The 17579-nt window shown below is 38.2% G+C and overlaps 1 protein-coding gene across 1 annotated transcript in view; it reads left to right on the top strand.

Annotated features, from left to right (window-relative positions):
* CPS1 (carbamoyl-phosphate synthase 1) overlaps positions 1-17579 on the top strand; it is a 136623-nt gene that overhangs the window by 102931 nt on the left and 16113 nt on the right. The window contains exons 28-33 of the mRNA XM_063317918.1: positions 1274-1349; positions 6265-6342; positions 7867-7974; positions 9772-9861; positions 11589-11759; positions 16239-16313. Coding sequence (XP_063173988.1) covers positions 1274-1349; positions 6265-6342; positions 7867-7974; positions 9772-9861; positions 11589-11759; positions 16239-16313 — 598 coding nt within the window. The remainder of the gene's footprint in view (positions 1-1273; positions 1350-6264; positions 6343-7866; positions 7975-9771; positions 9862-11588; positions 11760-16238; positions 16314-17579) is intronic.

Below are 17579 nucleotides of genomic sequence, written 5' to 3'. Positions count from 1 at the left end.
TTAGAAGAGATGCTCCCAGATTCCTTCTGATTTTTTGCCACCATAGACCAACATGGCTCTCCGCCCACGATCTCACAATTATTGTATCCTTCCTACTGTATCCAGTATTTGCTGCCTCCCAGACTAGTTGTAAATATATTAGGTATATATAACATATAACTATTTCAGCTTTCCTTAATAAGACTGAGGTATTGCTGAAACACAATCTGCTTAGTGCTTTGAGTTCTCAAAAGTGCGACATAAATCCTAAACATCAGTAATAATAATTTCAGAGGAGATAGCCATCTATATTTAAATGTTTAGAACAATTAATTTTCTTCCTAAAAACCTACAAGTTTTAGCTCTTGTGCTAGATTTTTCCTTCCAGGGCACTGAACCAGATTTATTGGTTTGGGAAATTCAGAGGCATTCCAAGACAATTGGTATAGGAAATAAAGATAATGTGCTTTATCTGGATAGTGACAGATGGAACATAACTCTGAAACAGTGCTTTATCCCTGTTCATGTATAGGAAGTTTCAGATTTGTCCCCCTGACAGATTTTAAAAGGGGGAAATTCATTTGGACCCAGGGTAACTTTCCTTGTACTTTTTGAGGGATAAATATTTTTTCTTCTGATGTCTGCAAATTTCAGCATTTATTTTCTTTTAAAAATGGCAAAACAACTATGCAAAATGCAGATTTGGCTTGTGAGTTATCTGTCTGTTTCTGTTTGTTTATATTCCATAGTTTTCCAGAACCATCTCACATGTATTCCGGCTGACAAGATGTCGAACGCAAAAACGTTTTAGCAAAGCTACGATCATTTATTTTAGCATTACGTTTAAACAGCACAATTATTTCAAAACTGCGTTGGCCAGGTCGTATGTAAACCAGTTGTGAAGACTCGGTGCCCTTAAGTTAGACCACATTTTACAAGGAAGCATTTCCAGCAAACGCCAAGTACAGTTTGAAAAGACTGAACACAGGAGTTCTTCCAGAATGGAGTTTCTCAACCTTGGCAACTTTAAGATGTGTGGATTTCAACTCCCAGAAGTCCCCAGCAAGGTTGAGGAACACCGTTCTAGCACATCTACTATACAGTAGAATGATTCCCAGCTCCTGGTCGTTGATCCAGAACTCTTTTTTGCCTCTTTGGAGTATTCTTAGGCCCATTCTCCTGTTAGTGGTAAATAAGCAGGAGTGCTGCTTTCCTTTGGAGAACAGTCCTTTCAGCTCTTCAGATACAAGAACTTTTTGTATCTAAAACTATTTTCTTTTATCTTTCCTGTTAGTGGTTCGGCAATGAATGTAGTACATACGGAGAAAGAAATGAAGAAGTTCTTAGCAGAGGCAACTCGAGTTTCACAGGTATTACACCAAGCTTTTCTTCCCTTCCCACTGCTCCAAGTAAACTGTTATATTTTCAATTAATCTGTCCTCATTTTTTCATCCATTTGAGTACTGATTGTTTCAGGATGTGAGGTAACTTGAATATATTTAACTTATTGATCTGTATTGCTCTATCTTACCTATGTTTATAGTGACTACTGCCCTTATATCTAGTTAATTCACAGGAAACAGACTTGATTTCTAAAATTTTCTTTATATTCCTACTAGCATGTTGTAGATAAATTCTGAGGAGGTTATCATATCTCAGCCTGCAGTCATATCCCCGTTCCATAGCCGTGCCTCACAGAAGAGTTTAGAAGTTCAGGAACAACTTAGCTTGCATTTCTTTTATACAACATTGAACAGTACTGTGTTTCTGCTGAGCTGCTTCTGTAATTGTCACTGACATTGATGTTTTATATATGATGAAGCTGTAGGATGGGTAGGTAATCCCCTAACATGATTAAGATGTCTAAGGATGCTTACCAGCGTAACCAATCTCTAATTACCGGGACATGCCTCTTTTGATCTGAGCAGAGTAGGCCAAATCAGGCTGGATTATACCACAGTTTTAGTACAGCCTTTGGGAAATTCTGTAGTGGGGAATATCTGGAAAGAGTGTTCCCTCATTGCCAAATGTAGACATCATCTCCCCTCCCCTCCATCCTGTTCAATCTCTACAGTTAATCCTTTATGCAATGGAACAAATGGGACCCAGCTGCAGGACAGGGAGGCAATGTTTTAATTCAGAAACAGAGAGCACTACAGTACAAAAGTATCTTGCTTCAGGGTTAGCAGAAAGTTCTAATTCAGATGAACAGGCCAACCTACATTCACCCAGGCAGTAGATTCTATAGGGTGGTGCTGGTTTGGAAAGTTATGACTGCTTTAAATCTCTTTAGGGAGAGAAGTGGGAGAAGTTTGCTGAGGGCTAGACATGTTTTCATATCTTGATACCTCTTCTCAGCAGGCACCTGGGAAGAAAGGAGCCACTTTTCTCCCAGAATTGGCAAAGGCACCAGTGGACATCAGGAGCAGAGGCCCCTTAGTGCATAGTGTTGGAAATATTCAATTCAGGGGTAGAAAACAAATGATTGCTACTCAACAAAATCTGTCTCTCAGACTTGGCACTGAGAAATGTTTTGCCCCATTTTAAACATATCTCTAAGCAGATAACTGTTTCATTTTTAAGTAAACCACTTCTCTGGCATCTGTCTTGTGGAGCACCTTCGGATGGGCTGGATCCTGTGGGCCTTTTGCAAGGTGTTAAAGATCTGGATGCTCCCACAAGCATTTGGACGGGGAGGTTAAGCGAGTGCCATTATCTGATTGCATTGTCTTAGTGAGTGGAAGATGAATGGCTTTTCAACCTCAGGGATGCTTTAGAGGGATCCTGTTTCTTAAAATGTGGTCCTAAGACCCTGGGGGTCCCCCAAGACCCTCTCAGGGGTCTGTAAAATCAAAATTATTTGCCAGCCTATGTTGAAAAATAATACAATATTAAAATCCCATCAAACAATCGGGAGAAGTGAATATGTCAATTTTAATTTTTAATATAGTAAATATCGATAAATATAACCCATTAAAAAAGCTCTTTTTGGGTCCTCCATAATTTTTAAAAGTGGGAGGGGGCCCTGAGAGAATTTTTTTTAATAAACACTACTTTAGAGCATGGTTTTGGAATAATGATTTTATGAACTATGTTATTAGGTTTTTTGGTTTTTAATTTGTACAGTGCACAGAGTCATCTTGATGGGATAAGTGACTATATAAATTGTTTAAATACATACATACATACTAAGGCAGACCATAAAGAACTGTCCTTAGGGCCACTACTGGGCAGAGGATTAAAACATTCCCCTCATCAGGGACATATTTGTATTTTACTTTTCTATTTACAGAAAGTGAGGTTCAGATTAAAGACTAGGTGACACATTCTTTTCAAGACTGACCTTTTGTCAGGACTTCTGCTTTCAAAAATGAGCCAGCCAGCAGCTTCTATCAAGCCACTTAGACTAGATTTTCAAGAGCTTAGCATCCAACATACTTTTGGACATCTGGTTGCAGCTGGGAGCACTCTCCTTTTTAGAAAATGTAGTGCTCTATGTGATTGGCTTAGTGTCACACTCTGAATGTGTGTTGAGAATCAGAAATACAGTTAAGATTTATTGAGAGCTATTTCTGTGCCTGCCTGGTTACCTGGACCATGAGATTACCATCAGTGCTTTCTCACCATCACAGTCCCTTGACTGATGCAGTCAAGATTTCAAATACAGAGAAAAGTGGCAAACAAGAAAATTCTGGAATTATTCCAAGTAAAGGCTGTTAGCAGATATTTCTGAAAAATTATTTAACTAGAAATTATGGCAAGTCTGAATGATAGCTCATGAAAATGTATAGCCTTGGTAGGGCATCCATAATGGAGAGAGGTATTGGGGTTGTCAGGACAAGATCTGGGCAGAAGCCCAGGATCTTATGCAGCAGAATGAGTAGGAGAAGCTCCAGATGCCACAGACTCAGCTTACTACATTTTGAAGTCAATAACTTAAATCTAAATATCCCCTCTCCAACATAATTGAGTCAAAGCAAGTGGTAGCACCTAGCAAATCTCAGCTGTTTTCAAAAGGCTAAGCAGGGTTATTTCTTGGATAGGAGACCACGAGGAAATCTCAGGGAGGTAGACTAGCCTGAGAAATTAAAAAAAAAAACTGTGAGAAGAAGGCAATGGCAAATCAATGGTAAATTCCCTATTGCTTTGGACATGTCCATATAGTTCACCAGGAGTTGAACCAGACTTAAGGAAAAGTTTACTACTGAAGTCCAGAGTAAGCCCCCCTACCACTGTATCACTGGGAAGAGAGAATAAAAGCTCCTTTCTCCTGTATTCCCCTCCATATTTCCTATGCTGTTTGTCTCATTCACTCTTCATTACTATTCTCACCTCTCCTTTCCCTGCCTTGTCACATCTCCTCATCAGCATCTTACCTGTTCTCAGTCCTGTCAAACAGTGGTGAGGAAAGAGTTATACCCTGTCAGGTTCCTGGTAGCCTGGCATGGTGTACTGTACCTTTTATCCTTCCAGCTTCTCCACCCAGGCTTCTTTCCTGCCAGTTCAGACAGCTAACTTCTTTTCTATTGCCCTGATTTCTTATCCTGCTCATTGAAAAGGGCTTTTGCATTATATCCCTGTATAACACCAACACCATTGGTGGTGTTTATGTAACAAAAGAATCCCTAGCCTGGGCAGCTTATGATTTAAATTTCCACAAAGGGGAAAGAACAAGGAGGGGAGGAAAGATAACTGCTTTCACCATTTGGCTAAGGTTGGCCAGGGTTTCAGTTATGGGTGTTTATGTTTAGTGATAGGCCAGGTTGTAGCAAAGATAGGAAAGCTGAAAAATGGTGCCAAAGTCTGTTCAGGAGCTGTGAATTCTAAGGAAGAATGTGGACTTAATAGGTTGCACCCTGTAGGCCCACAGTTCTAAGCATGGGGGTCAACAGGGGGAAAAAAAACCAGGCTCCTTCAGAAGTGAGAAAGCAATGAAACAAGGACAAGGATGCTAGATAAGGATGTACAGTAAAGGAGAGGACAAGGCTATGGAGGCATTGGCAATTTTAAAAAAAGGGAATGTAAAAGTTTAAGGAAGATTATGAAATGGTCATAGAGATGTGACAAGGCAAAAAGGGGGAAAAATGCAGAAATCTAGGGAAGAGATGACCAAGGCATGGATCAGAGGATATCCTCCTACTTGATACTAACATGAATATGAGATTGTTTTAACTTATTTTTATACTGGTCTTGGACTGTAATAGAATAAAAGATTAATTGATTGAACATGCACATGAAGTTCAAGAAGGGGCAATGAAAGCCTGCCTGCTTTAGAATCTCTCTCCCTACTGACCATATTTTATCTTGCAAAATTTTTTCACATTAGGAGAACTATTAAAAATATGATTTGTCTTTCCTAGAGTCTTAAAGGATACATTGCCCAGTCCTCCCTTTCATTTGTGTTCTACCTCATGTTCTTCTGTATATTCTTTCTGATTTTAGAAAGACAGTTTCTAAAAATAAATTCCAGAATTGAGTACATTTTACAATGGTTTTGCTTTTGTTGTTTTGTGTCCCCCCCCTTCAAGCATACCAATGTACACCAACCCATTGTATACAATGATGAAATCCTTCTTTTATCACTTGTTCTTATTGTGCTCTATTTTATCATTATACAGTGGATTTTTTTGAAAGGTCCAATATATTGGGAACTCATGAATTTCACATTACAGTGGGCCATACAAAGTCTGGAAGAATGCAGATTGCTAACACATCAGTGACACTCTGTAAACAAGACCTGTAAAACCACAGACCAAAGAAATTTGGGGTGGGAAGTACCTTGCAAGCAAGTGATGCATAAAATGACTCTCTCTCTTCCTACCACCTCTACAGCAGATTGTGTATAGAAATTATGGGAGGCTGGGTGGAATATATCTGTTTTTCTTCCTTCTTCCCAATGTGTCATGGATCAAGAACAGTGTGATGGTGGGAAAAGAAGTCTCTGTAGGAATATAAAATTGAAGGCTACAGTTGCCAATTTTCCCCATGATGAGGGGCTGAGGGTGGGGAGTGATTGACTTTCCATCCATGAAGTGATTTAAAGCAGACTTTGACGGCCACAGTGTACACTCAGGTCTGCATTCCTTTGAAATTAGTGAGATGCGTGTAATTGATTTCAGTGTTGTTATTTCAGCTATTTCCATTTTAAATTCTCCAGAGCCATGAAGGCTTTGTGAGAGTAATTTTCTTGCTTTTTTTTTCTACTTTACCTCTTCATTCAATCAGATATTTCTAAAAGTAGTTACTAACTGGAATGCTAAATACACTCACTCTTTATAATAACAGGAACACCCGGTTGTCCTGACCAAATTCATTGAAGGAGCTCGAGAGGTAGAAATGGATGCAGTTGCAAAGAATGGAAAGGTAGACACATCTCTGCTCTGCTTTTTCTTCTCAGGATTTATAGAACAATTGTAGAGAGACTTGACCAATGTTCTGTTTTAAGCTCTAGATAGGAGTTCTTTACAGCTGAGCTAAACAAAGGCAGACTGAGCACAGATTTTATACAGCCACCTAGCCTTGAGAAATGTTTTATCAGTAAGCTGTTTTCTCCAGCATGAGCTTCTTTAAAGATCATACTGCTTGCTCTTTAGAATTACTTCCATTGTTTTCATTTAACGAGCAGGGAACATTGCATTTAGCTAACATTGTTTGTAATGCATTGAAAAGCTGTCACCTTTGCTTATTTGCCTTTCCTCTTTCCACAGCCTACTGCAGGGTGTACTGTTCAGTGACAATAACCTTTCCCTAAAAGCCTCACAAAGGCCATTAGATCCTGGGCATCTTTCTCTGTCTTAATGTATAGTAGTGCTCTAGCAGATTAGTCTGATAACTCTCACAGTACAAGATATTTATCACTGCCACTGACCCTAGCAATTTGATACACATTCCCTGAATTTTGGGTGTGGAGAAAAATGACATAATCCTGGTTGAAATCCTCCTGCATTGATCTCCAGCATTTTTTCTGCTTCTGCTGATCACAGAGTTTACAAGACATTGCAGACTTCCTGATTTCCAGAAAACAAATTCATTTTGAGGGACCACAGCTCAAATTCATGACCTGACCATTTCTCAATTGTCTGGTCACCACGTTGAATACTCTCCTTTTTCTCACAGTTAATTTGTCAGTTCTCATTCATTGGTCCCGTAACTCTCTTCTGTGTAGGGAAAAGACCTGGTACAAATCCTCTAGCTAATGTACTAAATCATATTTATCAGAGCACACATGTGTAGTTCATAGAACTAGGCCCACTGAGCATGCTTATGGTCCAAATGTTCATGTCAGGTCTATTAAGGAAGTGATACACGATGACAAAAAAACAAATATCTCTGAGCTTTCTGTCCTGATGGTGAAGGAAAAGGAAAGAAAGGAGGAAATATCTCTTCCAGTCAAGGAAAAGTGAAGCAGAGACAAATAGATGAAAGAAAGAGGTTGTGTGATCCCTCTATGTCTCCCATTAATCCCTACTAGTGAATAGAGTGAAATGTGCATCTGGAGCTGTTCTTTTTTCTAGTAAGTCCACCAATATGCATTAGTTGTGCTTAGAAACCTCGAAGTCTTGTTAGGCTGTTCTGACAGTCCTATACGTGCCATTTAATCCCAGTTGTGTCTACTGTATATCTCTGTTCATAACTGTCTGTACTGGGAGAAGATTGGAAATATAAAATATTTGGGGTTTATGGTAGTTGCAAATAAGCCACAGTATATACCTAAACATGGCACAGGTTAGTTAATTCTAGAAAACCATCTAGGTGTATTCATATAATGCATGTCTATTTTTGGTTGGTAGTAACTTCACCTATTATAGATTGCATGTTTAGAGCTGGCTAAACCAAAGATTTCAGAGTATTATATAATGACTGTATTTTCCTGGCTCTTTGGAACAGGTTATCTGCCATGCCATCTCTGAGCATGTGGAAGATGCAGGAGTCCACTCTGGAGATGCTACTTTGATGTTTCCTGTACAAACAATTAGCCAAGGAGCCTTAGAGAAGGTCAACATTTGGTTAGCTATACTAGATGGAAATGCAGCATGGGACTAAAATGCATGAAGTTCTAAAAATTCATCTGAAAACTATTAACTACAGAATCTATGAGAATATTCAGACTCCCCAATTGAAACAATTCCTATATTAAGCCATCTGAATGTTAATAAAATAGTTGCATGCTTTTCTGAAAATCAATACAGCTGATACTATTTATATGTGAATATAGGTTTGTTTATGGCTACAGAGTAGAATTCAATATTGCCCTCAGCATTTTTAAAGGAAATTGCTAGAATGTATTCTAATTTAGAGCTAGCTATTATCTCAGAACACCCTTCATCAACCTGATGCTCTCCAAGAATACTGGGCTTTAATTTCTATAGTCACAGCCTGGTGTGGTAAAAGTTGGGAGATAATGGAAGCTGAAGTCCAAGATATCTGGGCACCATATTGGAGAAAGCTATTACAAAGCAATCTTATTTGTATTTTATCACTCCATAATATAATTTATAGAGTTACTAGTCTTGCATGACATGTTGGCTCCCTGGTTTATGCAGTTATAGCATCAAAGCAGGCAGGCAAATATCTAGCATGCAGGTGGCACGGTCTTATTGCAAGTGAACCTGAGAGCTAATTTATGAAGTTGCAGAAAACCAGAGATGACCTTGGAAAGGGACGCAGAGACTATAAGCAAAACGCAAATTAAGCCAGGGAAGGGAAGATGGTGTTGGAAAGAAACTTAAAGTGACCCCGCCTTCATTCTCTTTGATACAAGAGGGAGGAAAGGGAAAACGCTGTCAGGTTTTCAAGATTCTGTTCTAGCCTCTCTCAATAGAGTTCCAGTCTTTATTGTGTAATCCATTTCTTGACCTGGCCTACCTTGAAGGGCTGACATTAATCTTGAAAGCCTGGCAGCATTTTCCCTTCTGTCTTGGAACCTGCTTCATTTGCAACAGCTTAAAACTGTTTCTCAGCTCCAGCAGTGCAGAACATACTGTATAGTATGTCTTTTGCTTCTGGTTTTCATTTTCACCCACTGAGGCTTGCTCCTCTGTTTGACTGTCTTCCTTATAGAGAGTTACCGCCATTGCCTACTTTTGCTTTAGTGCTTTTCTCTGAACTGATAAACCCTTGTCCTTTGCTGCTGCAGTCCTTTGACTTTCATCAAGGGTTGCTACAAGCTGGCATCTGCTGCAGAAATATACCTGATTGTTACCAGGCAGGAAGATGAACATGGCATAAGCACTGCACATCATAACTGTAGTCTTCTGACAGTTCATCTTCACTTTTAGTTCTTAGGACACAGTAGGGCTCTTAATTCTTTTTGGTTTCTTCTCAGCTCTCAAATCAGCTAGTACTAATACAAATTCTTGATTTAGAAGGGAAGTTTGTTATGTTTTCTACCAAACTCCCCTGGCATACTCCTATTAGCTCTCATTCTTTTGCCTGCTCATCATTAGACATCAGAAAAAAATAGTAGAATTAATTAATATAATTGAACAGATGTTAGTTTTTTTAAATTATTTCTGTTTTCTTTTTGTTGATACAATTTTTGTATTTGTTTTATGTTCTGCATTACCCAGAAATCAAATATTATGAAGTATGGTATGATGTAGATAAATATTAAAGACTTATAACTGGAATAAGTTTAAATAAGGACTTTCATTGGATTTACACTCACTTATTTCTCAGACTATTTGGGTAAAATTAGACTGTTTTTTGTTTTGTTTCTATTTATTTTACCTTTAATGGATTTTTATTATTTGGGCTGAATTAGTAATGATGTGTTTTCATTTACTCTTATAGGTGAAAATTGCAACCAGAAAGATTGCTGACGCCTTTGCTATCTCTGGACCATTCAATGTCCAGTTTCTCATCAGGGGAAATGATGTGCTGGTGAGCTCTTTTTGAATGTAGAAAATAGTAGATCATAATAATAAATGGCACATTTTCCAAGAAGTCCTCTTTTTTTTCATGCACACCTGGCAAAAAACAACCAAGGCTGTTGCTGCTATTTGCAGCACAACACAAGCCAGTGCAAGGCATATAATACCTGCCTTGTTTGATGCCACATGGGTGTTTAGTATGTACCATTGATACTCTTTGTCATTCACTGCTGCATAAGGCATTTTGTGGTACACTTTTGAGAGAACAGCTCTGTTTGCCCACATAACACAGTAATTTGAGAAGAAAGCAAGCTCTGTAGAATTGTTGTCTGTCAGGAAGCATGTTAGCTCAGCACTTGGCTTAAATCAGATCAGTACTAAATAAGATTTGTAAGAATGTTATAAGCGACTCATCTTATTGGCATGGCACAAGTTTGATTCTGCAATATACAGAGCTTGCTATTTTGCTATCTTGGGTTATTATGGATAGCTCAAAAACAAATAGGATAGAAGAAAATGTAAAGAGGGTATTCGTCTTTCAAGTATTCTTGCTTACAGGATTGTTCATTCCTACTTACTCCTATCTTAAATATAATATTAATTGTAGGAACAATGTCAGGACTCCAGGAGCTGGAGAGGAGGAATTTAGTATTTCCATTTCTCCATGATTTTAATGAAACTTACGCTTACTCCAGTTATTATAGGCATCGGTAAATAAGCATTTCAGGTGCCATTAGTAAGGAGTATTTTTTTTTGTCAGGATGAGAACAGGTTCTGTCTGTTCCTGACCTTAATACTTCTTAGCTTTTCCCCAACCTACAGCTAATATATGTATTTTAAAAAATATGCTTGTTGGTTGAAGTCAGTTGTTAATATTCATTTGGTTTGTTCCACCACCCTCAGCCATGATTATCTTCCCCTAAAGTCCAGAAAAGCAATTTAGCTGCTGTCACACCCACTCTCACTATGGATATGCTGAAGGCCCACTTCAAGTCCACTTCTCTGCCCCACTACAATAAGATCATGCCATCAGCTGGAAAAACAAAACAAAAACAAAAGTATGCTATTACATGTGTTACTGGTAAGCCTGTACAGTACCTTCCATCGTACACAACGAGAGCTGCTTTCACAAACCTGATCTTGCTTGAACATAGCAAGCTGAAACTTCAGAGTGATCATGGCAAGGCCAAAGCTTTCAGTGAGGTTCACCTTATGCCTCAGTTCTATTTCTATCTCATGCCTAGTCCTTGATAATCCTTCCTTCACCCTTTTGTATCTTTATGGTTACATATTTCATTTATTTGTCTTCTAATCTTGTCATGTTTGTTGGAAGATGTAATTTGTGTAGATTTGGGAAATAATAACAACCAAGCTGGAAAAGGTTTTTCAGTATTAACAGTTTGGAGACATTAGTGACCATCTTGAATGAACGTGATCTCAGAAAATGCTGAGAATTTGATAAGCTTTTGTTCGTGTTATTTTATTTATTTATTAATCAAATTTATCACCACCCATCTCCCAAAAGGGACTTATTGTATGTATCTATTGTGGATGCAGGTAAATTCTGTCATTTCCCTGTGTGTAGGCAAGAGGACAGAGAATGATAAGGTTAATATTCTAATAATGTCTAGAATTTTTAAGCCTATAAACAGTTATGACTATAAAGATGGTATTAATCTTTCTTCACAATCAATATATGGGAAAGTGTTAAAGATTTTTTCCCTATCTCTCCTGTAGGTGATAGAGTGTAACTTACGAGCATCACGGTCTATCCCATTTGTATCCAAGTCCCTAGGCCTGGATTTCATTGATGTGGCCACTAAAGTGATGACTGGGGAACAAATCCTTGAGTCCACCCTTCCTGCACTGGCAAACCCCATGATTCCATCAAGTTATGTGGGCATTAAGGTGCGTGTGGAGTGATGTTGTAGAACAATCAGCAAGTTAGGGCTTATAAGTTCTTTTTATCCATTCAGTGAAGGGGGTGGGGAGGTTCAGTTCTCAAGAGAAATAGATAAAATAGCCCTCCCCATCAAAATACAATGTGCTGTATTAGCACATTACCACATTAAAAGCTATAATCAGACATCCAAATCAAATGCTTATTAACCAAGTTTGTATATTGGAACGAAGGGTAAGTGTAATGAATAGTATATTACATTTAGAAGAGGGATAACTCAGTTTCTCTGTAAATAGGTTAGCCTTCACTCTTTCTAGTAAAATTGCATCTACGTAAATGAAGCAGGTGTGCATAATGAGTGCCCCACTGCATAATGCATAATACACTATGCGTCCAAGACACCTTTCATTTTAGCTGAGAGCTAATGACTGAAAACCCAACGTCATGAAATATTTGGTAGGTCACTGTATATAGTTTTCTGTGTGGGTCAAAGCGGTGGTTTACTTTGGAACTCACACACTGTTCAAATTGGTCTCAAAACTTAAATGTTCAGATTTCAGGCTACTATCTTGTTTAGTGTTCATGGAGGGTTTGGAGGTTTTTGAGAATAGTTGATAGGCTCCTTTCAGTAATTTACTAGCCCTAGTTTTTTTGAGCTTAACCCCAGCCTTCAGAAAAAGGCCAATTTCTCCCTGATTACTCCCCACTGTAAAATAGGTATTGTAATATCTTGGTGATTTGCTATAGTGATTTGCACAGAAATCCTTCTATTCTAAACAAAATATTTTTTAGGAATCCAAAAATGCTTGTAAATGCCTATAGCAATAATAATTATTAAAATGTCAGAAATAATTTAAAAGTTTTGGGGAAGTCCTATGGGAGCAATAAAACCTTTTGAATCATTTATACATTATTATGAATTAATTTTATCTTCTCCTGCGATGCTTTGATGAACACCCCAATTGTACCTTCTTTCCAGTACAGAGTTGCTTTCCCATTGGAGAAAAGCAGCTGCTCCCAGAACATCTTGCCAGAAGGCAGGCCTATCAAAAGCTGAAAAGTCCATGATTTCTCTCCAACTCTTACCATGGCCACAGAATGGGAGACCTGTCACAGTTGCTTTCCTGAGATGGATTAGCTTGACTGTTACGTGTTCCTCTTTTCCTCCCTGCCTGTTACTGTGTCATTCAAAGAGGTAGCAAATGGAGGGAAAGGGCTTGCAAGAATACCTTCAGGAATTGATGTCAATGATAAATATCTTGGTGGACCAAAGAAGAGTTGAGTCTTGGGTAAATCTGGTATTTTGCTCTGTACCAATATTCTGAATCCTATAATCACAGTCATGGTAGGTCAGCCATATTGCTGCTTCATTTCTTTGATTATCCACCATGGAATGATGCTGGTGCCCATTATGCATCTGTGAGACAGTTCTGGGTTGCCTTATAAATCCCTCTTTCTCTCTCTCTCTCTCTCACACACTCACACACACATATGGGTAGATAGTTGGTGTTATCCATTATTAAGGATTGATATATAGTGGGAGAGTACAGCCAGGATTTAATGCCAGGACCATTCCCCCCACCCCCTTTTTTTCTAGCATTTGCTAGCAATGGCATCATCTGCTATCCCTATCAGAATTTTTGATCCTCTCTGAAATTAAGTGCAATCTCTTCAATATTTGAGGCAAAAATGGATTTGTCCAGCACTAGTATCTTGTTGTAAATTATCCTTGCTGGAACACAAAATATGCTTGGTATTCAGTAGATGACTACAACCCTTGAGCATTATGAATAATCCTTCCTGGTGGAGATGAAAACTGCCAGAGCTCCTTGGGAGGTATAGCTACACCAAGGCTCTCATAGACAGCCCTTTGAAGCCCGTACTTCAAAATTTACTACCACACCCGTTAGCGTGTCAGCCTAGGCTTCTGAGTGCAACAAAACTGTCACCAAAAATGGAAGAATCCCCACAAGGCCAATATATTAGACAGTTATCAAACTTTCAGATATTAACTTGAATATGTTATTTCATTGGGAGCCTCTCATCTAAAAATTAGATAATTGGACTTCTGATGGGGACTTGGCAGACTGAACAGCTGTGCCCATGGGCTCAGGGGGCAGAGCTGACAACACGGCAGTTTTTTCGGGCTCAGGCAGGTTTTTCCTGAAGCCCAGGAGTGTTTTCTGGAAAAAGGAAAACACCAGGAATCACCCCATCTGCCCTCCAGATGTGCGCATTGTGGGGTTATGTAAATGCTCTGGTTTATTTTGAAGTGGGATAAGGGTTAAAGAATATTTATCTGGATTGCTTTTAGGGTTTGGCTGATTTCATTTATCTTTAACAATTTGGATTAAGATTATTAAGGTATAATAAAAAATAAATGTCTATTTGGATGGTTTTAGGTTTAATATGATTAAGATTATTAAAATTGTTTTACCAATCAAAGCGAATATTTGTAGCTCAGGGTTGAACTGTGGAGTCCCTAGTGCTCTCTGAGCCTTGTTGTTTTCTTGCAGACGTTTCATTGCCAGGCTAGGCAACATCTTCAGTGCGAAGAGGGAGTGGGCCTTGCTCTCAGTTTATATACCGTGGCTTGCCCTGCTTGTGTTGGTGGGGTGTTGTTCTCTCCTTGGGAGTTCCTTGATTGGGCTGTTGTTTGCTGCTGGGTTGATTGCCTGAGTTAATAGTTCCTTGATTAGGGTGTATCGTGCTGTTTGATGGTTCATCTGGTGTTAATCCTAGTGTTGATTTTTGCATATCTGGGTGTTGATTGCTGGCAAGGGAGTGTACTGGCCTTTTGGCTTTTCTATTGTCTCTTTTGAATGGTATGTAAATGTTGTTTACCTCTATGTGTCTGTTGATGACTGCTTTGTCTGAATGCCAGGCTTCCAGGAATTCTCTGGCGTTTTGGGATTTGGCTTAGTTTAGGATATTAATTATTAATTGGCTTGGTTTAGGATAATAAAATTGTTTTATTATCAAGTACAATGACAGACAATTTATATGGTTTTTAGTTTGATTTTTATTATAGTAGACGGAAATGTATAGAATAGTAGTAGGAAGGAAATAAATAAATATTATCTTTGGGAGGGGAAGTTGTTTAGGAGGTTTATATAAATTTTTCTTTTTTTCTTTTAATATAAGGAGAGAGAATAACTGTATTTAGTGATTTTTATAATGTGCCAGTGGAATGATTTATAGAAATAATGTGATTTTGGTTTAATATAGATTAAGGGATTGATTATGGAAATTTTTGTATATCCTTGCTGTTAAAAGTTGGAAGTGACCTCTTTTTGTAATTTTGAAATTTTTTTTCTTGTATTTCCACACTTCTTTAGTTTTTTCTTTCTTTGTAGTTTTTTGCTTTTCTGTAGCTTTTATCTTTGCTTGAAACTTAATAAAATTCTTATAAAAAATAAAAAATTAGATAATTGCCTTATTAAAAATCACATGTTCCTCCTGCAGTGTTATTTTATTTGAATTCCAGAAAGCCCTTGGAAAAATACCATACTACCCTTTGGTTAAATGTGTTTTATATAACTTACAATAGGAGGGATTATTGGATATTTCCATCAAGTCTATATTTCCATCAAGTGGCAAACTAGGCAGAACAAACAAAATCCCAGCAAGGCAAAGAGGACAAGGGAATTAAGTCCAGCTAAAATATCTACCCACCCACCCCAATTCCTCTCTCCCTGATTGAAAGCATGAAGCAGTTTTGGTTTTAATGGGATTTTATTGGAATTTTATCGTGTATTTATTTGAGTTTTTATTGTATATTTATTCTGTGTTGTAAACCGCCCAGAGTCCCTCCGGTCGGAGGAGATGGGCGGTGACAAATTTGATAAATAAAATGAATAAATAAATAAATATTAATATATCCACCGTAGATACTTTTAAAAACAGCTTGCAAACTATCAGTACTATTAGAAATAACCAGATGTGCAAGAATTGCTTCTCTTTGCTTGCTTTCTGCCTGGGATAATAAAAATGAGATGGAGGTCAAGCACATATCAATCCATATTGCAGCCCGGGTGGATTACATTCATCTTTGTGGGACACCAATTATGAAACCTTGTACTAGAAAAATCAGGGTTATTTGTATGACAAATGTAATTTGGAGGCACCTTGTAATCCTTTATTGCAAAGAGAGGCAAAGGGCAGCATGTGACTCCTAAATTTCTTTTTTTGGTTGCCCTTAGTGCTCTCTCTTGTCGCACCACCAAAATAGGGATTATCACAATTTAAGAAATAAAAAAAAACTCCCCCTCACCCCCCCCCCCCAAGGAAATAGAACATTTTGGCTACACCAGCATGTGTGATACAGCTTCACTTGCATTATTATCCTGCCTGTTATCATCTTTCCCATTCCACCAAAATGTCAAATCAGGTTCTGGTCACCAAATAGTTGCCCACTTCTGCCTTGCTGCTACATGTTTCTGGAGAATTAATGTCACAAATGAATTCACATTTCTTTCATTTTCCAGGCTCCAATGTTTTCCTGGTCCCGTCTGAGAGATGTCGACCCTATTCTACGATGTGAAATGGCATCCACTGGGGAGGTACCAACTTTTATGATGTTTTCTCACAAAGGACAATAATTTCTATTGACCATGACTCTTGGGTCAGCATATCCAGGAAATGATTCATGGAGAATAGGTCACCTTTACATGATACTACATTGGTGATGTTTTTATCATTAAGTTTCTGTGTTTTTGTAATGAATCAATCTTTGAAAGGAGAAAAAAAACAATTTAGAACTTTTATTTTTTCATTTGAAGACAGCCTTTGACAGTAAAAAAAAAATCAAACTTGGTATCTGGTAGAATGTAACTCGTTTGACCACTGGATGTCCCCCTTCATTTGCGTTTGAGTCCCATCTCTTTACAGTAGTTCTTCCAAAAATATAGACATTGTTCCTCTCTTCTCCCCCCTCCCCCACCACACAGAGAGATATCAGTTTCCAGTAAATATTGTAGAATGACAGAATATTTCATGAAATATTTCTTGACATCATAGAATCTACAGCCTTCAAAATTCCCATTGATGTAAAGTCAAAGAGACTACATCAGGTTTTAGAAGACTAATATCTGGTGATCTTGTATGTGGAAGTGACATCAGGGTAACAAAATTTGGGAGACATATTTATGGCTGCTTTGTTGAAATCATGGTGCATCACATGGAAGAAGAACTCTATGTATCCTACATGGCTGCAGCATATTTTTCCCCACTGCTAGATTCCAAAACATAACTTCAGCAGGATTCCAGATTTTACTTGGTTTCAGCCTTTTCTTTTATAGCCCCAAATGTGCTTGAGCCAGGAGCAGTCTACTCTTGGAGCAATACTAGTACCTCTGTATAGTCTGGGATTGCAAATGGTGTAAAAGCAGCCACAGTAGATGTTTTATCATGCTACCCAAAAGTGTATCCTGGATTTCATCTGTCTAGGGATATGGTAAACAAGTTCAGCATCTGAGCTGAATATTTTTATTAAACATTATTTGACCAGCTATTCCATATTTTCCATACTTTTAAGTCTCTCCATTTTCTGTAAGGGACTGAATATGCAAGTTCTTGTGAAAGGTACTCCAGACTGAGGATGGGGGGAATGAGCATGACTACATGTGGAAAACTTGTGCATGTTAACTTGGTAATGGTGCTTAAGAATCATAACAGTCCATGTTTTTGGATAGATGTGTGTGTGCATGTATCCAAATAGGGATCCCATTGAAAACAGCGCCATAGCTACACAGCATCAACATATAGTGGTCCATCTGATTTATCTGCAAGGATATGTACTGAATCAGAAGGAAGCATTTGCATAACTC

Source organism: Candoia aspera, chromosome 1 (assembly GCF_035149785.1).
Source record: "Candoia aspera isolate rCanAsp1 chromosome 1, rCanAsp1.hap2, whole genome shotgun sequence".
NCBI classification, from domain to species: Eukaryota; Metazoa; Chordata; class Lepidosauria; order Squamata; family Boidae; genus Candoia; species Candoia aspera.
The sequence above is the reverse complement of the archived record's forward strand: the minus strand, read 5'-3'. Positions and strand labels throughout refer to the sequence as shown.